Consider the following 27721-nt stretch of genomic DNA (forward strand, 5'->3'; position numbering starts at 1 on the left):
TTGGAACGAGTGCAGAGGGGGTTTACCAGGATGGTGCCTGGCATGGTAGGAAGATCGTATGAGGAAAGGCTGAGGCACTTGGGACTTTTCTCATTGGAGAAAAGAAGGTTTAGGGGAGATTTGATAGAGGTGTACAGGATGATTAGGGGTTTAGATAGGGTTGACAGTGAGAACCTTTTTCGGCATATGGAGTCAGCTGTTACTAGGGGACACAGCTTTAAATTAAGGGGAGGTTGGTATCGGAATGATGTTCGGGGTAGATTTTTTACTCAACGGGTTGTGAGTTCATGGAATGCCCTGCCAGTAGAAGTGGTGGACTATCCCTCTTTATGGCCATTTAATCGGGCATTGGACAAGCATATGGAGGTTATTGGGCTAGTGTAGGTTAAGTGGGCTTCGGTTGGCGCAACATCGAGGGCCGAAGGGCCTGTACTGCGCTGCATTTTTCTATGTTCTATGTTCTATGTTCTAAATTTTGAGACGAGCTAAGAAGATAAAGGAATCAAACGTAAGGTCTACGTGACTTAAAACAGGCGATGATTTGGAATAATATCGGGAAAGCAGGTCAAAACTTACATGAGGAATTAAAAGTTCGAAAGGCGAGCTTAAGCAAATAGCATCAAGGAAAATCCCAAAGCTTTATATTTGTATTAAATGAACAAAAGGGTAATACAACACAGTTTTCGCGCACTCAGTTATGCGAAGATTCGGAGTCTTAATTAATATTTTGCACCGTTATTCACTGAGGAGAGGGATATTGCGAATTTGGAGATTAAAGGCAGATGTTTGTTTACTCTAGATCAATCGGCATTAGTAGGAATGAAGTATTGGCTTTTGCAAAAGATATTAGTTTTTTTGTCCTCAGACCGTGATGGGTTCGAACCAGGTTTCAGAGAGAATCGAGAGAGGAAATAGCTGGGGTCTTAAAAGATATCTTTCCAGCATCCTTAAACATGTATGAGGTCCGGGAGTTTCGGAGGAATAAGATGGCGTCCCTCTGTTTGTGAATGGTAGCATGGATAATCCAGGCCATTACAGACTGTTCAAGGTAAAGTCAGGGATGGCGAAAATGCTGGAATAGGTACTGAATAGGATGCATTTAGGATTGCAAGAAAATGGGCTTAACAGGAAATGGAAGAGCTTTTTGTGGAAGAAAATTCACGTCATATCAACTTAATAGAATTCTTTGAGGAAGTGACAAAGTTGATTGATGAGGCAAGGTATGTAGAGTGCACTTCAGTGAGTTGTTTGATCGGTTCCCTATGGTAGGGTGGCGGAGAAAGTGAAGTCGCATGGCTCCTGAGTGTACTAGCTGTATCGATAAAGAACTGGCTCGAGAGCAGGTCACATAAAGTAGTAGTGGAAGGGAGTTACGCAAAATGGCGAACTGTGATCAGTGGTCGTCCACAGGAATCCGTGTAGTGGCCATTGCTGTTTGTGATATACATAAATGCAGAAGTGGTCTGATCATCAAGTTTGCAGATGACACAGAGATTGCTGGAGGAGCAGGTAGTGAAGTTAACAGTCAGAGAATGCAGCAGAATATAGATAGTTTGGTGTGTTGGGCAGAGAAATGGCAGTTAGAGTTCAATCCAGGAAATGTAGTGTGCCACAGTTTGGAAGAGCCAATTCAAAGTGAACCATACAGTAAATGGACAGGCTTTGGGGAAAACTGATCTCCAGAGAGATCTCGTTTTGAAGTTCCATTGTACCCTGAAAGTGGCAAAGCAAGTCGATAGAGTGGTCAAGAAGGGTAATAACATGCTGTCACAATCAAAGATGATCACATTCCAGATGTAAATAAGAATAATGCATGGATCGAAGTTTGGAATTTGACATTGTAATGACTCACACAAACTTTACACCTTCCTTTTATGACGTGTGCTTAAATAGTCGAAATCTCTCTCCTGAAAAACAACTTTGATGTTGCATCATTTCTTGACTTTTGCTGCAAAATAGAATTCTTGGCTTTATTCGTCATTTGTCATTCTTTCCATCTCTCCCACCCCAACGCATTTGGCATCTTCAGAAACTGAAATCCTAAATGAATTTCTCCTATTCCTTTGCCAAATGTATGTCATCTCCGACCTGCAAAGTTGAATTTCTCCAGCAATCTTGGTTGTCATTACTGATGAACTTCTCACAGCCCAACCGACAGAACCAAACAAACCAGAAGAATTGCTTATTTTGGGACATTACGTTCAAAAACATAAAGTAGATTAGATTTAAGTGTGGAAACAGTCCTTACCGTCCAACAAGTCCACACCGACCCGCCAAAGTGCAATCCACCCATACCCTTAACCTCACACTACGTGCAATTTAACATGGCCAATTCACCTGACCTGCACATCTTTGGACTATGGGAGGAAACCGGAGCACCCAGCGTAAACCCACGCATACACAGGGAGAAAGTGCAAACTCCACGCAGTCAGTAGCCTGAGGGGGGAGTTGAACCCGAGGTTTTGGTTCTGTGAGGCAGCACTGCAAACCACTGTGCCACCGTACCGCCCACAAAGCACTGGGAAACACAGCAAGTCTGGCAGCATCAGTTAACAAAACTCAGTTTCCATTCTTCTGTGCCACTGTTTCCACTGTTGAAGAAAGAACTCTTATCTCTACTATATTTACCAGGAATCCAAGTCCTCATTTTGTTGTTGGATTCATACCCGTTTGAATTCACTCCTTCAAAATTATTGAATACAACTTAAACTTCCTTTTGGAGACTATTTTCCAAGTCATCTCGCTATTGATTTTTTTTTGTCCGCTCTGGTGGAATGCTGATGTCAATGGTTGAGAGCAAAATTTATTGCTCATCTGCAGCTGCCCATTAAGAGGATGTTGGTGAGCTGCCTTGTTGAAACGTTGCAAGTCCACATGCTTTAGTTAAATACACAATTCGCTGAGGGAGGTGATCCGAGCATTAATCCAGCCACACAGAAGGAAAGGCCAAAAGATTGTCAAGTCACGATGGTGAGTGGCATGGAAGTCAACTTGCAGATGTCCTTCTAGAAGAAAATGCTTGAACGTTTGGAAGGTGTTGCCTCAGTATCTTTCGAAAATTTCTGTTGTGCATGCTGCGGGGACCACACATTGTTACTCCTTAGCGTTATTCGTTGGTTACGTGGACATTTGTGAATGTGGTGCCAAAGACACTGGCTGTTTGTCTTCAAAAATGATGGATTCCCAGACGGTTGTAGAATTTTCATCCAACAGTGCAGTTGGGAATTATTCCCTTGTCATCCTGACTTGTGTCGATTGTGAAGAGGGCTTTGCGCAGTTTCAGGAAGTGAGTGATACATTTCACAATTCCCAGCCTCCATTTGCAGTATTATAGGGAGCAGTGACAGCGAGGAGCAGGGGTCTGCTGGGAAGATAAGTTTCCCGCAAAAAGGACTTTCCTCGGCAGCCAGTGGGCTCTGGGTAGGTCAGTGCACTGGTGTAGGTGGCCACTGTAGAAATGAAAAGACAGACAAGATGAATGAAGGGCTGAGAGATGGTGCAAGAGTGATGGGTTTAGATTTTTGGAATATTGGCACCGGTTGTGGGGCAGCTGGGACTATTTCAAAATGGACGATCTACACCTGGGCTGGACTGGAGCTAATGTCCATGAGTGACCCCTCGCTAACACTGTTGCGCAGGCTTTAAATGAATGTGACACCAGCGGTGGGAACCATATGAGGAAATTAGCAGATAGTGAAGTAGTAGTAACTAAAGCATGTGAAGAATGAGATATTGAAGTTAGCGTGATTAAGTGAGGGAGTGGGAGGGAGCACATGATTAACACAAATGGACAGATGGTCTGAGATGCATTTGTATTAATTCGAGAAGTGTAAAAGTTAAGGCAGATGAATTTAGAGCTTGAATTAGAACCTTAGAGTATAATATTACTGATATTAATGGCACTTGGTTGAAGGATCGTGCAAGAATGGCAATAAATATACAATGGTATAGAGGCATCCGGTGGGATAAGCATAGAGATAAAAGGAGTGGAGGAGCTGCACCACTGGAGAGAGAGGATATCAGAGAACCTATTACCAAATGGATGGTCAACATCTGAACCAGACCAGAATCAATGTCCTTGAGAAGATTTTGCTAATGCTGTTTGGGAGGTTTTAAACTAATGTAGCAAAGGACTTGGAAACAGAAGAGAAAACATTAGGCAGCGAGGTGGAGATTGGAGACTGTAAGAATTATGAAGATAGCATGAATAAAGGGAAAAATAGGCAAAGAGCAGATGAGCACAAAAAAAGCTGGTGGCCTAAAATTCATTCAATTTAATGCAAGGAGTAGAGTGTGTAAGGCAGATGAACTGAGGACTTGGATAGGTGCCTTGGATATGAAGTTATTGCAATCACAAAGACTTGATTGAAGGAAGGGCATGATGACTGGCAATTAAATGTTGCAGAATATGGACGCTTTCGACATAACAGGGAGAGAAGTAAGAGATGGGGGGGAGTTGCATTGCTGTTCAAGGACGATATCACAGCTATGCCAAATGAGCACACTTGGGTAGTGAGGCATTATGGGTGGAGCTGAGAAATAAGAATGGTGCAGGTGTACCGTTGGGGCTGTATTACAGGCCTCCCATCAGTGTGTGTGAGGTAGAATAACAAATAGGTAAACAGGTTATGGAAAGATGTAGAGGCAATAGGGTAGTGGTGATGGGAGATTTTAATTTTCCCAACGTTGACTGGGATACACTTAACGTCAGAAGTCTGGATGGGGGAGAATTTGTTAGAAGCGTCCAGGAGAGTTTTCCAGAGCAGTATGTCAATAGGGAAGGGGTCATATTGGACCTGGTACTGGGGAACGTGCCAGGACAGGTGGTAGAAGGTGTGGTGGGGGATTTCTTTGGGAACAGCGAACACAAATCTGTATGTTTTAGAATACTCTTCGATAAAGAAGAGAGTGGTCCTAAGGGAAGAGTACTGAACTGGGCCAAGGCCAAGTATATCAAAATTAGGCAGGAGCTCGGAAATGTGGAATAGACACAGCTATTTGAAGGGAAGTCCGCATTTGAGATGTGGGAGGCTTTCAAAGATAGGTTAAAGATAGTGCAGGATAGGCATGTCCGTTGAAGGCAAAGGATAGGAAGGGTAAGATTCGTGATCCGTGGATGACAAGAGAAATTGTACCACGAGCCAAGAGGAAAAGGAAATGGTCTAGGCAGCTAAGAACAGCATGGGCCCTGCAAGAATATCGGAAGAGTAGGACAAATCTTAAATGAGGAATCAAGCGTTCTAAAAGGGATCATGAAATTGCTTTCGCGAGCAGAATTAAAGAGAATCCCAAAGCATTTTATTCTTCTATAAGAAGAAACCGGCTAACTAGAGAAAAGATTGGTACACTAAAGGATAACGAAGGAAGGGTGTGTGTCGAACCTGAGAGAATACGTGAGATTCTGAATGATTACTTTGCATCCGTGTTCACTGAGGAGAGGAACATGATGAATGTTGAGATTAGAGATAGAAGTTTGATTAGTTTGGATCACGTTGTCATAAGTAGGGAAGACGTTTTGGGTAGGCCAGAGGTTATTAAGGTGGGAAAATCCCCACCACCAGATGGGATCTATCCCAGGTTGCTGAGGGAGGCGAGAGAGGAAATGGCTGGGCCCTGACAGATATTTTTCGGGCATCCTTAAAACCAGGTAAGGTGCCATACGACTGGAATGTTGCTCATGTTGTCCCCCTGTACAAGAAGGGTAGTAGAGATATTCCAGCAAACGACGGATGAGTGAGCCTGATGTCAGTGGTGAGAAAGTTGCTGAAGAAGGTACTCAGGGATCGGCTCCGTTTATATATCGAAAACAATGGGCTTATCAGTGATAGGAAACATGCTGGGGATTATTTTGGGAATAGTGATCAAACTTCCGAAACAGTTAGAATCCTCGTGGTCAAAGACGAGAGTATTCCAAAAGGAAAAGTGCAAAACCGGGGGAAGGCCAACTCCAGCCAAATTCAGCAAGATCTGGGGGTGTGGACTGGTAGGAGGTTTTAGAGTGTAAATCCACATTTGATATGTTGGAGGCTTTTCAAGAGAGTTTGATGAGAGTGCAGGACACACAGGTGCCTGCGAAAATGACGGATACACATGGAAAGATTAAGGAATTATGGATGACAAGTGAAATTTTAAGATTAGCTGAGAGGAAAAAGTATGTGCAGCCAAGGTCTAGGTGACTGAGAGCAGATGAAGCTTTGGGTGAATGTCGGGAAAGTCGGACCAATCTGAAACGAAGAATTGAGAAGTCTGGCTGGGGGAGAATTTGTAAGAAGCGTCCAGGAGAGTTTTCTAGAGCAGTATGTCAATAGTCCGACGAGGGAAGGGGTCATTTGGACCTGGTACTGGGGAACAGGTGAATTAGCAATGCTAAATTGCCCATAGTGTTAGGTAAGGGTTAGATGTAGGGGTATGGGTGGGTTGTGGTTCGGTGGGGCGGTGTGGATTTGTTGGGCCGAAGGGCCTGTTTCCACACTGTAAGTAATCTAATCAGAGGGATACAGATGCTTAGGAATTGCCATACAGGTTTTCACAGTACATTTGGATCGGCTCAGGCTTGGAGGGCCTGAATGACCTGTTCCCGGTCTGTAAATTTTCTTTGTTCTTTTCTTTGAAGTAGGGCACATGGAGGACTTGGGCAGTGAGGCAATATGGGCAGTGGTTAACAAATGCTGGGGCCGTACTACGGGCCTCCAAACGCGAGCGTGAGACAGAAGTATAAATATATAAATCGATTATGAAAATATATAGGAGCAACATAGTGGTGGAAATGGGAGATTTTAATTATCCCGACATTGACTTGGAATGACTTGTGTTAGAGTTCTTGATGGAAAAAAATTTGGAAGGAACATCCAAGAGAGTTTTGTAAAGCAGTATGTAAATAGTCCCACTTGGAAAGGGGTCAGACTGGAAATTAGGTTTAGGAGCAAGCCTGGCCAGGTGGTTCAAGATTCAGCTGGGGATTATTTTGGGAATAGTGATCAAACGTCCGTAACATTTAGAATCCTCGTGGTCGAAGACGAGAATAGACCAAAAGGAAAAGTGCAAAACCGGGGGAAGGCCAACTCCAGCCAAATTCAGCAGGATCTGGGGGTGTGGACTGGCAGGAGCTCTTAGAGTGTAAATCCACATTTGATATGTTGGAGGCTTTTCAAGAGAGTTTGATGCGAGTGCAGGACACACAGGTGCCTGCGAAAATGACGGATACACATGGAAAGATTAAGGAACTATGGATGACAAGTGAAATTGTAAGATTAGCTGAGAGGAAAAAGTATGTACAGCCAAAATCTAGGTGACTGAGAGCAGATGAAGCTTTGGGTGAATGTCGGGAAAGTCGGACCAATCTGAAACGAAGAATTAAGAAGTTTAAAAGACACTATGAAATGTCTTGTGCAAACAGGAATAAGGACAATCTCAAAGTCTTTTTCTTGCATAAAAGTGGAAAGAGGCAAACTCGAGAAAGGGTTGTGCATCTGAAGGAGTTAGGAGGGAAGTTATGCATGGAGCCAGAGAAAATGTGTGAGATTTTTATAGAACATAGAACATAGAACAATACAGCACAGAAAAAGCTATTCGGCCCACGATGTTGTGCTGAACATTTGTCCTAGCTTAAGCACCTATCCATGTACCTATCCCATTGCCGCTTAAGGTCACCTATGTTTCTGACTCTGCCACTCTCACAGGCAGCGCATTCCATGCCGCCACCACTCTCTGGGTAAAGAAACTACCCCTGACATCCCCTTCAACTTAAATTTATGTCCTCTTGTAACACTCTGTTGGACCCGAGGGAAAAGTCTCTGACTGTCTACTCTATCTATTCCCCTGATAATCTTATAAACCTCTATCAAGTCACCCCTTATCCTTCGCCGTTCCAATGAGAAAAGGCCTAGCACGCTCAACCTATCCTCGTACGACCTATTCTCCATTCCAGGCAACATCCTGGTAAATCTCCTCTGCACCGTCTCCAAAGCTTTCACATCTTTCCTAAAATGGAGCGACTAGAACTCCACACAGTACTCAAAATGTGGCCTTACCAAGGTCCTGTACAGCTGCAAACATCACCTCACGACTCTTGAATTCAAGCCCTCTGCTGATGAACGCTAATACACCATTGGCCTTCTTACAAGCTCTATCCACCTGAGTGGCAAATTTCATAGAGCTATGAACATAGACCGCAAGATCCCTCTGCTCCTCCACCTTACTAAGGGCCCTACCGTTAATCCTGTATTCCACATTCTTATTTGTCCTTCCAAAATGGACAACCTCACACTTGACAGTGTTGAACTCCACAGTACTTTGCCTCAGTATTCACCAAAGATAGGGAAATGACGGATGTTGAGGTTAGGGTCGGATGTTTGATTACACTCGGTAAAGTCCGCATAAATAGAGAGGAAATGGTTGGTAGTCTGAAACGCATAAAAGCAAACAAGTCCGAGGACCTGATGGGATCTTGCCCCAGACAATGAGGGAAGGGAGAGAGGCAAGAACTGGGATCTTCAGAGATTTCTCTGCAGCATCCTTTAACGCGGCTGAGGTCCAAAAGGACTGGTGTCATTTTGTTTAAGAAAGTTAGTAGAGATATTCCAGATAATTATAGACCAACGAGCCTGACGTCAGCGGCGGTGAAGCTGCTGGAGAACATGCTGAGGCAAAGGAACTATTTCGATTTGCAAAAAAAAGGGCTTATTAGTAACCGGCAGCATGGTTTTGTGGAGGGAAAGTAATGTCTAACAAACCTAATAGAATTACGTGTGGAATTGATAAAGTTGATTGATGAGCGAAGGGCTGTCGTGGTGAAAAACATAAACTTTTGGAAGGCGTTTTATCAGTTTCCCCTTTACAGTCTGATGGAGCAAGTGAAGTCGCATGGGGTACAGGGTGTAATAGCTATATGGATAGAGAACTGACTGTGAAGCAGAAGACATCGAGTAGTCGGGAAAGGAGTTGCTGTGAAGAGTGGATTTCCACGGGGATGCGTGTTGTGACCACTGTTGTTTGTGATGCACATAAATGACCTGCAGGAAGGGAGAGGTGTATAGATGACCAACTTTGAAAATGACTCTCAGATTGATGGAGGAGCAGATAGTGAAGGGGACTGTCAGAGTATTCAGCAGAACTTGGACACACTGGAGAGTTTGGAGGAGAAATGACAGGTGGAATTCAATCCGGGTGAAGCATCATGAAATATTTTGGAAGTTCCAATTCAGGAACGAATAATACGGTCAATGGAAATGCCCTGAAGAAAATTGATGACCCGAGAGATTTGCGTGATCCATTCCATTGTAGCCTGAATATGGCAAAGCAGGTCGACAGAGAGGTTAAGAAGACAGAGGACATGCTTTCCTTCATCGGACAGGGTATCGGGTACAAGAGTTGACAGGTCATGTTGCAATTGTACAGGACTTCGGTTCGGCCACATTTGGTTCAGTTCTGGTACGGTTCTGTTCGCCACATTATGTGGATGCTTTGGCGAGTGTGCAGAGGAAGTTCACCAGGATATTGCCTGATATGAAGGGCGCAAGCTGTGAAGAGAGATTGGAAATACTTTCCTTTGAAAGACAAAAGTTAAGGGGGAATTGATTGAGGTAAACAAAATATTGAGAGATACACACGTGGTAAATAGCAGGAAGGCTTTTTTTTCACAGACTGGGAAACCCAGTACGAAGGATCACAAGGTCAACGTGAGATGGGAAAGTTTGAAGGGAGATATTATGGAAAATGTTTTACACAGAATGTGGTGGGTGCCTCGAACACTTTGCCAGTGGATATGGGAGAAGCAGGCATGATAGCATCATTTAATATGTATCTTTACAGATATATGAATGGGCATGGAGCAAAGGAATACAGATAATTAGAAAATAGGTTAGATAGGGACTCTGGATCAGCGCGGGCTTGGACGGCCAAAACGGCTGTTCTTGTGCAGTTTATCTTTTCGTATTTTGTTCATTGTTCTTTGTTATTCTTTTGCATCCATTACATTTGCAGAGCTAAATAAGAACAGTGTGAAAATCCCTTGGTCTAAACTCTGTAGACAGTCAAATGGGGATACAATAATGAATGACGAAATCGGTGAATGCAGGCAGTGTGTCCAAAATGTCAATCTGACCTCCCACCGCAGCCCTCAAACATGTATCATTTTTCGAACCTGCTGTGCAGTTTTCCTGATGTCTTCTCTTCTTCACAGTCCACTTAGAGGCAGAATCATTCCCAACCGAGGCATTACTCTCCCAGGAACGCCACAGGATCTTTGTAAAAACAGCAGAGATGAAACGGTGACAGCTGAATCCTCTAACCGTCACGGGAGTGGGTATAACAGTGCTAATTTCTGAAGAAGGGATACAGGACTTGAAGCATGAAGAATACAGTCCCTACAGTGTAGAAACAGGTCGTTTGACCCACTAGAGCAAACCGACACTCTGAAGAGTAACTCACCCAGACCTATTCCCCTACTATTCTGCATTTACCCCTGACTCATGCACCTAACCGACACACCCCTGAAAACAGTGGTTAATTTAGAATAGCCAGTTCACCTATTCTGCACATTTTTCGACTGTGCGATTAAACCGGAGCACTCAGGTGAAACCCAGGCAGACACGGGGAGAATGTGCAAACTCCACACAGACGGTTGCATAAGGGAGGAATCAAACCCGAGTCCCTGGTGGTCTGAGCAGACAGTGCTAACCACAGAGCCACTGTGCCATTAACTCAGCTCCCCTCTTCCCAGATTCCGTCAGACCTGACGAGTTTCTCCAGCTATTTCTGCTTTCGGTTCAGACGCATAGCAGTTAATCACTGATATTTTAATTGTCGTAGTTATTCATCTGGACAAATGGAGGTAGGAAGGTGGGAAACACAAAAAGAGAAGGGACGGGAAGATATTCATTGGAAATAAAAGTGTTCAATTTCAAAGTTGCACATGTATCCTTTAGAGATTCTAATAATCGGAGGTGAAACAGAGTAGGTGATCTTGCAGCAAGGATAGGAACGTGGGACTTCAATGTTGTGGCTATTTCGGAGACATGGATAGAGCAGGGTGAGGAATGGATGCTGCAGGTTCCAGGGTTTAAATCTTTCATTAACAACAGGCAAGGCGGTAAAAGAGGAGGAGGCGTGGCCTTGTTAGTCAAACGGTGGCTGAGAGATCTTTTGATGAGGACTCGTCGAATGAGGTAATGTTGGCTGAGGTTAGAAATAGGAGAGGAGAAGTCACAATGCTTGGAGCTTTTTATATGCCTCCGTAGAATTTCAGAGAGGTGGAAGAGAGGATTAGCAAAATTACTCTGGACAGGAGTGGGATAAACAAGGTGGTCATTATGGTTACTGTAACTTCCCCAGCATTGACTGGAAATGCTATAACTCTAGTAAGTCGGATGGATCAGTTTTTGTTTAATGTGTGCAGGAGGGTTTCCTGACATAGTATGTCGAAGGGCCGTCAAGAGGGGAGGCCACAATGGATGTTGTTCTTGGTTATGAACCAGGCCAGGTGTTTGATTTAGTTGTTGGTGAGCACTTTGTAGTGACCATAATTCATTACGTTTAGTTTAGCAATGGATAGGTACATTCCACAGATCAAGAGTTATCGATGTGGCAAGGGCAAATATAATGCGATTATGCAAGACTTAGGTTGCATAGAATGGGGGAGCAAAATGCAGGGGATGCAGACAATGAAAATGTAGAGCTGTAGAGAGTTTAGGAACAAATATTGTGTGATGGGTATGAACTTGTCAGGCAGGAAGGAAGAGATAAGGTCAAGGAACCGTGGTTTACTACAGAAATTGCATCTCTTGTTAAGAAGGAGAAGGAGGCTTATGTGTTGATGAGGCAAGATGGTTCAGATGAGGCGATGGAGAGTTACAGAGCAGCTAGGAAGGATTTAAAGAGAGTGTTAAGAAGAGCAAAAAGAGGATACAAGCAGTCTTTACCAAATAGAACAAAGGAGAACCCTAAAGCTTTCTATAGGTATGTGAGGAATAAATGGATGACTAGGGTAGAAACAATGCCAGTCAAAGGGAGAAGTGCAAAGTTTAGTGGGGACACTGTGGAGATCGGAGAGATGCTAAATCAACATTCCTAATCGGTTTTCACTCAGGAAAAGGACAGCATTGCAGAGAATATTGAGGTATGAGACATCAGATTAGAAAGCATCGAGGTTAGTTACAAACAGGTGTCATCATTTCTAGAATGAATGAAAGTAGACAAGTCCCTTGGGTCAGATGGCAAATATCCGAGGGTCCTCTGGGATGCTCGAGAGGTGGTAGCAGAGCCTTTGGCTTTGATATCTGAGTCGTCAATTTCTGCAGGTTTAGTACCAGACGGACCTTATAGAGGTTTACAAAATTTTGAGGGGCATGGATAGGATAAATAGAGAAAGTCTTTTCTCTGGAATCGGGGAATCCAGAACTCGAAGGCATAGGTTTAGGGTGGGAGGGGAAAGATATAAAAGAGACCTAAGGGGCAACTGTTTCACGCAGAGGGTGATACGTGTACGGAATGAGCAGCCAGAGGATGTGGTGGTACAATTGCAACATTTGTGAGGTATTTGGATGGGTATATGAATAGAAAGGGTTTGGAGGGATATGGGCCGGTGCTGGCAGGTGGGACTAGATTGGGTTGGGATATCTGGTCTGCGTGGACAGGTTGGACCAATGGGTCTGTTTCAATGCTGTAGATCTCTATGACTCTATGACTCTATGACTGGAGGATTACAAATTTTGTGCCCTTGCTCAAGAGGGGCAGAAGAGATGATCCAGGTTTTATAGACCAGTGAGCCTCAATTCATTTGGAGGAAAGGTTTTGAAAAGGATTGTAAGAGATAAGATTTATAATCATCTCGCAAGAAACAATTTAATTTCAGATAGTCAACATGGTTTCCTCAAGGGCAGATCGTGTCTCACAAACCTCATTGAGTTTTTTGAGAAGGTGACCAAGCATGTAGATGAGGGTAAGGCAGTTCACGTGGTATATATGGGCTTCAGTAACGCCTATGATAAGGTTCCATATGGCAGGCTGTTAGAGAAATTACAGAGGCATGGAATTGAGGGTGATTAAGCAGTTTGATTTAGAAACTGTCTTTCTCAAAGAAGGCAGCGAGTGATGTTTGATGGAAAATATTCAGCCTGGAGTCCGGTTACTAGTGGTGTGCCACAAGGATCTGTTTTGGGACCAATGCTGTTTGTCATTTTTATAAATGACTTAGATGCAGACATAGGTGGATGGATTAGTAAATTTGCAGACGACACTAAATTCGGTGGAATAGTGCACAGTTTGAAAGGGGGACTTAGATAAACTGCAGGATTGGGCTGAGAGGTGGCAAATGGAGTTCAATGCAGCTAAATGTGAGGTGATGCACTTTGGGAAGAAAAAAAGGAAGGCAGAGTACTGGGCAAATGGATAGATTCTTGGTCGTGTGGATGTTCAGAGGGATCTTGTCGCCCATATACATGGATTCCTGAAAGTTGCCATCCAGATGGATAGTGCTGTTAAGAAGGCATACGGTGTGCTACGTTTCATTTGATGAGGGACTGAATTCTGGAGCCGCAATGACATGTTGCAAGTTTACAAAACGCTGGTGCGGCCACACTTTGAATATTGTGCGCAGTGCTGATACCCATATTTCAGGAAAGATGTGGAAGCATTGGAAAAGGTTCAGAGGAGATTCACAAGGATATTGCCTGGTCTGGAGGGAAGGTCTTATGAGGAAAGACTGAAAGACTTGCGTCTGTTCTCATTGGAAATAACAAGCTAAGAGGGGATTTGAAGGAGACATACAAGATGATCAGAGGATTCGATAGCGTATACAGAGAAAGTTTTTTTTTCGAGGATGATGACGGCAGCTGTACGAGCGGACATAATTATAAATTGAGGGGTGATAGATTTAAGACAGATTTCAGAGGCTGGTTCTTTACTCAGAAAGTGGTACTGGCGTTGAACTCCCTACCTGCTAATGTATTCAACTTAGTCACAATATGGAGATTTAAACAATCCTTCTACAAGCAAGTGGATGATTTTGGAATAGTGGAGGGGGATAAGCTGAGAATAGTTCACAGGTCGGCACAACATCGAGGGATGAAGGGCCTGTTCTGCGCTGTATTGTTCTATGTTCTATGTTCTAAATATAAAAGCTCCAAATGGGACATGGCAGCGTGAATATTGATGTGATCGTCGCTCATTCTAACATCGAGCTTAAAGCAGGTGACTAAATCATTATTAAATGAGACGTTCAAGAACAGGATCCAGCAAATTCGAAAGATGGGATGCAAGCTCGATGAAGAGGTACAATCCAGGGCTTCTTTCACAAATAGCACGAGTATCAAACGAGCGACAGAACTGAGTCATTCCCACAGTAACAGGTAAGATAGAGCATCGGCCATTCTTCGAACGTTCAGTTGTAGCTCATAGAACAGAGTCCAATTTTGGCGAAAACCCTCATCTTATACAGACGTTAACAGGGTCGAAGAATCAATATGTAGAATTCATAACCTTTATTCTTCAGCCACACATGGCTCATGCCTTTTCAGCTTTCACCTCTATTGAGACCACATTTGTACGTCTGAAACCTATTCCAACTTTAGGAATAATGTTATGGGCTGAAGGAATTAGCTACACCATTTGTGATACTGACCCAGACCAACAACATTTATGTTCCAGTCTTATTTCATCCTGTCAGTCTTCTTTCGATTATCAGCAAAGTGTCGGCACATTGCCTTCATTGAAATGTTCACTGATGCTCTGTGAGTGTTCCTCTCAGCCATTGACGCAGAGGATATCAGAACAAACCCTGGAGAAGCTCAGCAGGTCTGGCAGCATCTGTGGAAAGATAGAGAGAGAGAAATAGAGTTCACATTTCATCTCATTCTTGTGCTGAAACTTGTACTGTGACCACACCTAGCACCCCATTCCCAGTTCTGGACCCCTTTGGTCATCTGGAACATTCTTACCTGAAACCTGTTTTAAGTCTATTATGGCTGTTCTTCAGGAGAGTAGGAGGGTGAAAATGTTGAGCCCAGTACCACTTAAATGTGGAAAAGCACACCGACTTTAAAGGTAATCTGTGCAAGGAAATCTGTGCAAGGAAATCAAAGGTACATAACACTGAGTGATGCCACACATGTCATCTCAATTAAATGCCTCTTTATTCTGTGCCTCTGCTCATCTGTCTGCTTTCAAACGTAATGTGTACTTCTCAACTGCTGGTTAATTTGTAGATTTTCTTTTCTTTTCTTGCAGTTAATGTACTGGCGACTGCAATCCTTTCTCGGGCTAAGTGTGGTCTATCAAAATGCATCGGTCGATATCTGGTCTACATGTCAATAGCGGATCTACTGGTCAACATCCTTGACCTGACACTGAAGCATATTCCAATTGTATATAAATCAAAATTTCTGTTTGTAAAGTCCATACCTGTGTGCAACATTCATGCTGTTCTTGTCCATGCAGCCACGGACTGTTCTGTCTGGTTCACTGTTGCTTTCACATTTGATCGATTTGTGGCCATCTGTTGCCAGAAACTGAAACGTAACTATTGCACTGTGAAAACTGCATCTGTTATTTTGGGAATAGTGACAGTACTGAGCTGTTTAAAGAATATTTTTTGGTATTTTATGTTAACTGGTCAGTATCAGCTCAAGAACCTCCCTTGGTTTTGTAAGGAAAGATCAGGTGTTGAACAGTCCCATTTCTGGGGAACATTTGAAATCATGCATCATCTTCTAACCCCATGTTTGGCAATTCTTTTGACTGTACTGTTCAATGCTGTTTGTGTCAGGCATATCCTAATGGCCAACAGAGCCCGCAACAGACTCAAAACTCTCAGCAGAGCGGAAAGTCCCACAGAACCAAAAATGGAGAGTCGAAGTAAATCCATAATCTTGTTGTTTCTCATTTCAGCCAATTTTGTACTGTCATGGGCAGCCTTTATGCTACATTCAATATGGAAACGGGTGTGGCGATTGGGACTGAAGGCAATCTATCTCCATTATTTTGTGGCAGAAATTGGATACATCTGCCAGCTCACCAGTTACTGCACAAATATTTGTATTTATACCGTGACATTGAGCAAATTCAGGGATCAGATGAAAACTGTGGTCAAGTATCCAATTTCACTCTCAATAAAATTGCTTAAAAAATAAAGTAGAGTTTAAAAAAAAGTGAAGCAAAACCAATTCAGGATCAGTGCGTTTCACTTTCGCTTAGATTCTGAAGAGAGGCCGCAGATGATCAGGACAGGCACTTCGGCTTGTGAGAAGCATGCACAGTGGTGTTATGAAGTTGAAGGCCTGTCCTGTACCTTGAAGAGAGAGTGAAAGTTGAAATGCTGGATAACATCTGTCAGTTGCCTGACGGTATGAACAAAGTGTCCTGGACAATTTTAAGATGTAAAATTCAAGCTTTAACTCAGATCCTGAGTTGTTTTTACCATAATTCGAATTCATCAAATTGGTTTTAGTTATGCCCCAAAAACTAAGAAATGTCAAATTGAAATGTTATTGTTTTGACAGCATCTTAACAATGAGATGATCCTGGTTTTGGGGTACACAGTTTGGACAGTTAGCCAAAGAGCGAACCCTTCTCTGTAAATAGTATCTTTCTCATATGAAACTTCTCTGCAGCAGAAGACCGAAAAGACCCATGTGAAATCTACAAACACAAGAAGGTTGACACCCAAAGGCGACAAATGAGTTTCAAAATTGGTTTGCTTTAAGGTTAATGGGACTTTAACAGTTTAGCATATTCTTATAAAGTGGGAGAAAGACGACAAAAATTTAGGAGAAAGGAAACTTAGTGTTGTGATTAGTTGCTGTTAAATGCTTTCTATTGGAGTGAGAGAATAAAACTGTTAGCTTTTTCTATAAATACAGAAATTTTGCTTGTACTCTGTCACTCATTCTTCAGCAGATTATGAGGCGAGGTGAGATTTTCAGTATGTTTGGTTTAATTAGTTGAAGTATTGCTTTTAATTTCGGTTATTTGTAGCTGATTAAATTAAATGCGGGAGAAATTGCTCTTAAAATTGCTGCAGAATTTCTCGTGCTTGAAGATGATTCCCAAATTTGCCAAGAATGTTTATAAACAAAGGAAAAGACCGTAATTTTAGAATTAGGAATGAGGTTAGAAACGTGTTTAACCAAGGAAACAAATTAAAGTTGAAATTGAAAGGGCATTACTCAAATACTTCACAATGTCAGAGCAACAAACAAATGGATTTAGAAGATAAGTAAATGGAGAGAGAAAGAAAAATGGAGAGAGAAGAAAGAGAAAGAGAGGCAAATGAAATAGCGAGAGATGAAAAAAGAAAGAGAGCGAATGTTATTAGCTGAGCAAAAAGAGGGAGAAGAAATAGAGAGGGAAAAAGAGAAAATAAGGAGAAATATAGAGAAGCATTCGACCTCAGAAGTGCGATGTAGGAAAGTCAAGTTAACAGGATGGAAATTCGGACAGAGAGTGGTGATATATACAGTATGTTAACACACTGCCACATTTCAATGAGAAAGATGATGAAGACTACTTTATTTGATTTGAAACGTTAGCAAGCCAGATGGAGCAGTCAGAAGACTTGTGGGTAATTCGAGTTCAGATTAAACAGATTGGTCAGGTGTTTGTAGCGCTGTCAGATACGGACTTTAGAGAATATGAAGTCAAACAGGCTATTTTGAGTGCTTATGAATTAGTAGCAGAAGCGTACAGCGTTTGAGAAACATACAGAAGGAACCAGGTCAGAATTAAGTTGAGTTTGAAAGAATTAAACATCGTCATTTTGATAAGTGGGTGCGACCCTTTAAAATAGATTAGACATGTAAGGCTCTAAAAGAGATTATTGTGCTGGAGGAGTTTAAAAACTCACTTCCAGAGTTGATACTAATTTACCTGGATATATAGGAAGCGCAGGAAGTGAAAACAGCAGCAGTGATTGCAGGCATACATTGCTGCATAAGGGAAAGATTAGTTTGTGGCAGGAATTTCATCCTGTGAGGGATAACAATCGAGAGAACTGGAGATCCTACACTACCAAATAAAGAGCAGAGAACACTGGTAATTGTTTACCACAGGTGATGAAAGAAACCCAAGAGGGTGGGAAGGAGGTGAAAGGACTCAGGCATTTCCACTGTTTTAAATTGGGGCACGTAAGGTCACAGTGCGGGTCGTTAAATAAAGGAACTTTGTGAAAAGATGTAGGCAAGGAGGCTAAGCCAGTGCATCAAAGAAGGTAGCAAAAGAAACCACAAGAAAAGTCGAAGACTGCAGGTGAGTGCAAAAAATGGACAGTGACTAGTTGCGAAGTTAATACGAAGTAGGAAGAGTTTACTTAATCTCTGTCAAGAATTCACCTTTGGGGAAAGATTACTTACTCAAAACTGCGGGAGAAGAGATGAAAGGTATAGGTTTGAGACATAAAAGATCTAACCGGTCTCGAATAAGAACAGCACAACCTTTTTGCACTCTTTTTGATCTGTTTGCCGAGACTGTGGTAATTTGTGGACAGAAATTCAGCGTTGCACCTCCGTAATATCAGGTTGAGGTGCCAATTAAAGACTGGGAAAGTAACAGTGGGAGTGATTGACAGAGATTATTTTGTTCTTCAGAACGATATATAGAATCAAGGTGGGATTGATGTGGAGAACTGAGGAGGGAAAACAAAAAATAGCCTGTCATTGTCCAGGACATGGTTCGTAACAAGATCCCTCTGTAATAAGTCACAACACGAAGCAAAAAGTAATGCAAAAGATGAAGGGGTTGAGGGTCATTTAGCGGACACAATGTATGACATGATGGTGCAAAGAAAGCCTCCATTGGCAGATGGTCAGACAGAAGTGTTTAGTCCTGAAAGCATAATGGAATTACAACAGAAGCACAAGGCAACATCAAATCCCTTTGTTGACGCAAATTCAGAACAGGAGGCAGAGAATATCCCTGAGTCTTATTAACTGAAAGATTGAATCCAAAGACGAAAATAGAGACCACGGCAGATTAATGCAGAGGAAAAACGGGCAGAAGTGCACCAGACTGAATGCAAGTAGCGTACAGAGTGTAAGTGCTAATTGTCGCACATGAACTTCTATCAGGAGGCCACCTAGGTGTACGAAGGAGTCAGGCTAATGACCAACAGCATTGCAGTTGGTCTGAAAAGAACAAGGATGTGAGTAACATTTTTTGTCCGTGTTGTAAATGTCAAATGATAGGTAAGACACAGTAGTAATAAAACCAGCACCTTTGATTGATTGCGTAGGTCCCCTTCCCGTAATCAAACGTGGGAACCGTTACTTGCTAATCATAATGGTTGCATCTACCAGATTTCCGAAGGCAATGCCATTATGGAATACTGAGGCAAAAAGTGTGGTGGAGGTGTTCGTAGCTTTCTTCACGCTGTGCGGGCGACCCAGATTGTTCAATCAGACCAAGGCTGATTACTGCTCGGCTCTTGAAGCAAATCATGAATTTCTTAGGTATACAGTACTTTAATCCAACTGCGTATTGCCCTGAGTCCCAGGGAACTTTCGAAACGTGGCATCAGGCCCTGAAGACCATGTTAAGAGTGTACTGTCAGGGTTACCTGAAGGCTTGCGATAAACTTATCCCATTTGTGTTGCTTCCCGTTGGAAATGCCCCAGAATAAATCTACTCAATTCACTCCATTTGAGGTGATATTCGAACATGAAGTTAGAAGCCCTTTGAAATGAATTAAATTGAAGTTCATAGGACTAAATTGGGAGATCTCATGGTTGGATTATGTATCAGAGATGAGGGAGAGATTAAATCGAATAAGTGAGATAGCTGAACAGTATCTAAAGAGAGAACAACACAGAATGATGCAGCTGGCAGATAAAAACGCTGACATTCGGACACTTTGCCGAAGGCATAACATATCAGTATTGTTACCAGATGTAAGAGATCCCTTCAAAGTCAGGTTCAGAAGTTCCTATGAAATTGAGAAAAAGTGGAGTCAGGTTAGCTATCTGGCAAAGACACCAGATAGAAAATAAAAATTATAAGGACATGCCATGTGAATATTTTGAATCATTATTATAAAAGAGAAAAGGAGATGGAGAAACAGGTATGAGTTACTGCACCTCAGAGTTCATGACTGAAAGCGAGATGTTGATATGCCTCAAAATACGTAAAACAATGATGATTTCCTTGGAGAGTAGCGTGGTTTCAGAGACCATCTGCCTCTGGAGCAAAGAACGCAGCTGAAAGGGTGGTTACATCACAATGTGTACATATGCAGGAAAAAGACGCTATTGTGCATGAGGTACACGTAGGGAATGCTGTTCCAATATAACAACACGACTACAGTCTTAATCATTTCAAAGACATAGAGGAAGTGGGTGTGATGCCCAACTAATATATGATCGAACCGAGTAAGAGCATGTGGAGTTCATCGATCATGTCAGTTCCCAAAATTGATGCGACTCAATGATTTTGTGATGATTATCGGAAGATCAATACCAGTTAAAAATCGAACTCATAACCAATATCCAGGTTGGAAGAGTGTGTTGAGAATATTGGACAAAGCAGTTTCATCACAATGTTGGAGTTAATATGTAGTTATTGGCAGAAACCTTCATTGGGGAAAGCGAAAGACGTTTCTGTATTTATAGCCCCGAATTGGATTCATCAAGATTATATGGTACAGGTTGGTAGAGCTATTTGAACGATTACAAGAACAAAAAGCTGTAATAAACTTAAAGAAATCAGAATTTGTGAAAGCAAAGGTGACGTTCACGGGACATGTCAGGAATAAATGAATGCCGAGATTAAGATTCAAACCAGTCAAGATCAGCATTGGGATGGAAAGTGTCAATTCCGAGGAGAGAGGTAAATTGCGAAACGGATATATTTCGTTTGTATTCACAGTAACAATTACATTGTTGTTGAGGAGAATATTCAGATACAGGCGATCAGAAGAGACGGGATTGATATTCTTAAGGAGGAACAATTAGCAATTCTGGAACGTGTAGGAATAGATTTCTCCCCTGGACCTGGTGGGAATAATCCTAATATTCCCTGGAAAGCTGTTAGGGGAGATTGCAGAATCTTTGACTTGGATATTTATATCATCATTGCGACAGGAATAATGCCAGAAGACTTGAGGACAGCAAATGTTGTCCATCTGTTCACGAAGGAACATAGAGTCAATCCTGCTAATTAAAGGTCAGTGAAACTTATTTTGGTTGTGGGTAAAGTGTTGGAAAGGATAATAAGAGATAAGATTTATAATCAGGTAGAAATAAATAATTTGATTTGGAATAGTAAACACGGTTCTGTGAAGGGTAGGTCATGCGTCACCATATTGAGTTCTTTGAGAAGGTGACTTTGAGATGGGATCAGGTTAAAGCAGTGGATGTGGTGTACATTGAATCGAAGACTGTGGTGCTGGAAAGGCACAACAATTCTGGCAGCATGCGAATCGAAATTTCAGGGAGAGGCCCTTCATCATGAAAGACGATGGACCTGTGTACCAAGGGGCTGAGTGATAAAAGAATAGGGAGTGGCGCTGGGATGATGCAACTGGGAATGTGAGAGGTAGATGAAAGTGGAAGTGAAATGAATTGGTCGAAGAGGAGAGTGGAGCAGATATGTGGGATGGAAGGTGGCCAGGTAGGATGGTTCAACAGGGTTGTGCCGAGTTGGAAGATTAAGACTGAGATAAGGTGGGGGGAGGCCAAATGGAGAAACTGGTGAAATCCACATTGATTCCCGTGGGGCTTGGGGGTCCCAAGGCGGGAGGTGATCTTACTCCAGGCGTTGTATGGTGAGTGTTTGACGATGATTCAGCGCCTGGAACTGCATGTCCTTGGCGGAGTGGGAGGAGGAGTTAAATTGTGCAGCCATGGGGCTGCGGGGTCGCGTATTGCAGACGTCCCAGAGATGTTCTCTGAAACGATATGCAACAAGGCATCCTATCTCCCAAATGTAAAGGAGACTCGATTGAGTGAATCTGGACCATCTCAGGCACATCCTTACCCTTCATGGATCTCTGCAACTCCATTTTCTGTGAGCGATTCAACACAGACATCTACTGAAGACACACTGACCTCCGCAGCAACAAGCACTACACCTCCCCACACCCTGCCTCCTGTATAAATCGCTATTCTTATTCTCAATCTTTTGCTTCCAGCGCATCTGCTCGCATTGAACTAGTTGCACCATCGAACATCGCTGATGACGTCTTTCTTCGAACTCAGGATCTTCCACGACAATGTATTCGATAATGCGCCCCCCCCCCCCACCCCCCATGCATATGCTACACTTACCAGACCCCTGCCCATGAAACTCAACCCTCATTTCGCAACGAGGGCAAACTCCTGCAAGTCCTCACTTTTCACTCAACCAACCTCCAGATGCACCACATCATCATCCACCATTTCTGCCACCTCCAAACTGCCTCCCCCTGCTCTGTATTTCAGAGAGACCAGTCTACATCCCTGACCAACACAACCACCCCTCCTGGCACCTCCCCTGCCACCACAAGTGCTGACAAAGCTGCGTTGATACATCCCATCTCACGTCTAAGATCCTAAAGGATCCTTCCACATTCGACAGTTATTTACCTGTATTTCCACCAATGTCATCTACTGTATCGGTAGATGTGTCCTTCAGCTGTTTAATTTTCCATCTCCCATCATAAGTGGAACGGCAGCAAAGAGCTTCAGTCAGACACATTAGTGCGCATGTACTGTAGGTCTAAATGCAACATGACATAGAGATCACTCAAACTTGTCCTCACAAATAGCAAAGGATTTTAGTGTCACACAGTCTTCAATAAAGTTGAAATTGCAACAAAATAAAATCTAACCAATATCCACCATCCTCCCGTTGATGTTCAATGACGTTTCCCTCGCTGAATTCTGCACAAGTACCATTTTGTGTTGGGCCATTTATTATTCGCTGAACATTGAATGACATATACACTAATGTTACAACAGCAGGTCAGAGGCTGGGCGTTCTAGAGCATCAACACTTGATTCTACCGAGGCGACAGTCGGCTGTTTGATGAATCTTGTGTTAACCACTTGAGCAAGAACTGATTGCACCATCCCCGTATGGACAGAATGTACAATATGCACTGCCTCTGCTCACAAAGATCCCTTTCACAGCACACACTCTAGCCATGAAAATAAAAGGCACAGCTGATGCAGTGAGATGGTCACGTGCAAACTACAATTTTATGCAGATAACTACATAATCATTCATTCACAATATTAGGGATCAAACTTTGTCCATTGCTTCCTGACAACACTGCTCCATGTGCTTCACCCAGCACCGCCTGAGGTGCCTCAGTCAGTGAGCTCATCACCACCTTCAAAAGGGCAATCGCGTTATTACATGTTACTTTGGACAAGACAGCACACTTAGTAACAATCAAACTCTGGCAGAGACAAGCACAATGAGTAGGAAATTCTGCTACACATGGTGACACATTGCAGTGATTTCGTCCAAGTGAACTTTTGATGTAGAATCAGTTGCAGAGCGATGGAATCCGCACTGTTGGTTTCGAAGTGAGCTGCTTCATTCGTTGACAAAATGACGTGAAAAAAAGTGAGTCTCCACAGATTTCAGAAGCAGTAAATACTTTGGTTGTTCTCGCTGTTTAATGCATTTCACAGTTTGATTGCAGGACACGTACACAGTCTTTTTCGATATATAATTTCAGTTACATCACACTGTATTCTTTGCTATAAATTCCGTCTCTTTCGCTCTTATACTCCCCAACAATCTAAAGCTGTACTTGTCCATATCGATAAACTGGATAAAATGAGATTCTCAACAGGAGGAAACATTAAGGAAGTTATCAGCTCTCTGTAAACTGGCAGTTGTCAGTATGTAAGCATTCTTTAAAGGGGCATTTTTGAAACGCATAGTTTGACCACAGTCACAATTTTGCGATTGATGTAAAGTTTAAGTACAATTGTGATAGTACAGCGTTCTGAACTATTTATGTAATTGAAGAATGAGAAAGAGAAACAACAAATTAGCGTGAAAACGTTAGCTGCATTTTCAAAGGAAATGTCCATCGGCAATAAAGAGGTCCAATATATTGTCAGGGATGAAAAGTAATGAGTCGTATAAGTGTGAATTCCAGGAAAAAAAGAAGGGGCGCTCGAGTGGGGAGAAGACATTACGACGAGGGAAAGATTAACAATTGAAACCTAAGTGTAAACGTTCCCTAATTGATTGTGGAATCGAAGCAAGTTTAGTCTGATTGCTTCGCAAAGTTCTTTAGTGGTTGAATTTCAATCTTGTCTGTTGACTTCGAGTGAATCTTTTTGTTAAGTAAAGGTAATTCGTTTTGCAAAGTTTATAGAGAGGAAACAATAATGATACATTTAAAAATGAAACGAGTTTAAAATCCACATACAGCATGAAAGCAGCACGTTTCATAAACTGCAGTTGCAAGTCAGTGGAATTCAGGTTGAGATGAGGGAGTTGGTGTTCTCAGTTTGTCAGCTGTTGATTTTGTACAGTTGATTTTAAAGACTGCATAATTGCTAGAAATTAGTATCTTTCCTCATCTGCCATTTTCAAGTTAGTAAAGACTTTGAAGAATTGGAAGAGGATAGTAAGGGATAACTACATGCCATAGGGCAAGAGTTTCAGATTGGTGAAGGGCAAATATAATGCGATTAGTCAAGAGTTCGGAAGCATAGCCTGGGTTAGCAAAATGCAGGGTATGTGGACATTCGAATTGTGGAGCTGGAGGAAGGAACAGATATTGCCTGCCCTTGTTAGGTATGTCCCTGTCAGGCGGGGAGGAGTGATCAAAGAAGGGAACCGTGGTTTGCAGAACAAATTGTACAGCTTTTTCAGTGGAAGAGGGAGGCTTCCGTGGACTTGAAACGAGATGGTTCAGATGAGGCGATGGTGAGGCAGAGATTCGACAGGAAGAATTTAAAGACAGAGCTCAGAAAACAAGGAGGGGACATGAACAGTCTTTATCAGGAAGAATGGGTTAGCAAAATGCGGGGTTGCAGACATTGGAATTGTGGAGCGGGTTTGAGGAACAGATATTGTGTGTCCTTGATAGGTATGTCCCTCTCAGGCAGGGAGGAAGTGATAAGGCAAGGGAACTGTGTTCACTTCAGAAATTATATCTCTTGTTAAGAACAAGAAGGAGGCTTATGTGTTGATGAGGCAAGATGGTTCAGATGAGGCGATGGAGAGTCACAGATCAACGACGAAGGATTTAAAGAGAGAGTTAAGAAGTGCAAAGAGATTACACGAGCAGTCGTTAGCCAATAGAATAAAGGAGAACCGAAAGCTTTCTATAGATATGTGAGGAATAAAAGAATGACTGGGGTAGAAATAGGGCCAGTCAAAGACAGAAGTGGGAAGTTGAAGGTGGATCCTGTGGAGATGTGCGAGGTGCTAAGCAAACATTTCTCATCAGTTATCACTCAGGAAAAAGAGAATATTGTAAAGCAGAATAATGAAGAATGAGATATTAGACTGGAAAAGATCGAGGTCAATTATGACAGGCGCATCAATTCTAGAAGGAGTGAAGGTAGACAAGTCCCCTAGGCCGGATGGAATCTATCTGAGGATATTCTGGGAGACTAGAGACGAGATAGCAGAGCCTTTGGCTTTGATATGTCAGTCATCATCGTCCACAGGTTTAGTACCAAATGTTGTGCCCTTGTTCAAGAAGGGCAGTCGAGATGACCGAGGTAATTATAGATCAGTGAGCCTTACTTCTGTTGTCGGAAAGATGTTGCAAAGGATTTAAAAAGATGAGATTCATTATCATCGAGCAAGCAACACTTTGATTTCAGATAGTCAAATAGTTTTGTCAAGGGCAGGTCGTGTCTCACAAACCTCAGTGAGTTTTTTGAGAAGGTCAATAAGCATGTAGATGAGGGTAGGGCAATTCACGTGGTATACATGGGCTTCAGTGAAGCCTTTGATAAAGTTCCACATGGTAGGAGGAAATGCAGAGGCATGTGAATGACGATAATTTAGCAGTTTGGATTAAAAACTAGCTTTCTGAAAGAAAACAGCGATGGATAGTTGATGGAAAATATTTACCCCTAGTTACTCGTGGTGTGGCACAATGACCTTTTTAAAACAAGATTAGATTACATTACAGAAACAGGCCCTTCGGCCCAACAAGTCCACACCGACCCACCGAAGCGCAACCCACCCATACCCCTTACCTAACACGAAGGACAATTTAGGATGGCCAATTCACCTGACCTGTGGAAGGAAACCGGAGCAAACCCACGCACACACGGGGAGAACGTGCAAACTCCACACAGTCAGTCGCCTGAGCGTGGGAATTGGACCCGGGTCTCTGGCACTGCCAGGCAGCAGTGCTAACCACTGTGCCACCGTGTTGTTTATATAAATGACTCAGACGTAGGCATAGGTGGATGGATCAGTAAATTTGCAGATGACACTAATATCGGTGGAATAGTGGACAGTTTGGAAGAATGTTACTGATTGCAGGTGGATTTAGATAAACTGCAGGATCGGCCAAGCAGGTGGCAAATGGAGTTTAATGCAGCTAAATGTGCAGTGATGCACTTTGACAAGAATAACAGGAAGACAGAGTACTGGGTCAATAGAATTGGTAGTGTGGATACGCAGAAGGATCTTGAAGTCTATGCACATAGATCCCTGAAAATTGCCACACAGGTTGATGGAGCTGTTAAGAAGCCATACGGTGTGTGAGGTTGCATTTGGTGAAGGGATTGAGTTCTGGGACCGCAATATTATGCTGCACATATACAAATCTCAAGTGCGGCCACACTTGGAATATTGTGTACAGTTCTGGCTGCCATACTTCAGGAAGGATGTGGAAACATTGAAAAAGGTGCAGAGAAGATTTACGAAGATGTTTCTTAGTCTGGAGGAAAGGCCTTACGAAGAAAGGCTGAGAGATGTGGGTCTGTTCTCATTGCAAAGAAGAAGGTCAAGAGGGGATTTGACAGAGACGTACAAGATGATCAGAGGACTAGATAAGGTAGACAGTGAAAGTCTTTTTCCTCGGATGATGAGGGGGCATAAGTACAAATTGAGGGGTGATCGATTTCAGACAGTGGTCAGACGCAAGTTCTTTATTCAGAGAGTGGTAATGGCGTTGAATGCCGTACATGCCAATGTAGTTAACTCAGCCATATTAGGGAGTTTTAAATAATCTTTGGATGAATACACAGATGATGGTTGGATAGTGTAGGGTGACGAGCTGAGAATAGTTCATGGGTCGGCGCAATATCGAGGACTGAAGGGCCTGCTCTGCGCTGTATTGTTCTATGATCTATGTTCCATGTTCTGTGTTCTAAAATAAAGGAGAACCCGAAAGCTTTCCACAGATATTTGAGGAATAAAAGGATGACTAGGGTAGGAATAGGGCCAGTCAAAGACAGCAGTTGGGAAGTAGTGTGTGGACCCTGTAGAGATCGGAGAGGTGCGAAACGAATATTTATCATCAGTTTTCACTCAGGAAAAGGAGAATATTGTAGAGGAGAAGACAGGCTATTTGACTAGAAAGGATTGAAGTCAGTAAGGAGGAGGCGTTATCAATTCTAGAAGGTGTGAAAATAGATAAGTTGACTGGGCGAGATGGGGTTCATCCGCGGATTCTCTGGGAAGCTAGGGCGGAGATGGCAGAGACTTTGACCTTGATCTTTGAGCCGACATTGTCTACAGATTTAGTACCAGAGGCTTGGATGATTTCAAATGCTGTGCGCTTGTTCAATAAGGTCAGTAGCGATGATCCAGGTTATTATAA

The 27721-nt window shown here is 42.7% G+C and overlaps 1 protein-coding gene across 1 annotated transcript in view; it reads left to right on the forward strand.

Annotated features, from left to right (window-relative positions):
* The first annotated feature begins 1379 nt into the window (after window positions 1-1379).
* The window catches only part of LOC140470516 (uncharacterized), a 58440-nt gene continuing 32098 nt past the window's right edge, over window positions 1380-27721 (forward strand). The window contains exons 1-2 of the mRNA XM_072566620.1: window positions 1380-1509; window positions 3105-3286. Of these exons, the coding sequence (XP_072422721.1) occupies window positions 1380-1509; window positions 3105-3286 (312 nt within the window). The remainder of the gene's footprint in view (window positions 1510-3104; window positions 3287-27721) is intronic.

The sequence above is a fragment of the Chiloscyllium punctatum genome, chromosome 51 (assembly GCF_047496795.1).
Source record: "Chiloscyllium punctatum isolate Juve2018m chromosome 51, sChiPun1.3, whole genome shotgun sequence".
NCBI classification, from domain to species: Eukaryota; Metazoa; Chordata; class Chondrichthyes; order Orectolobiformes; family Hemiscylliidae; genus Chiloscyllium; species Chiloscyllium punctatum.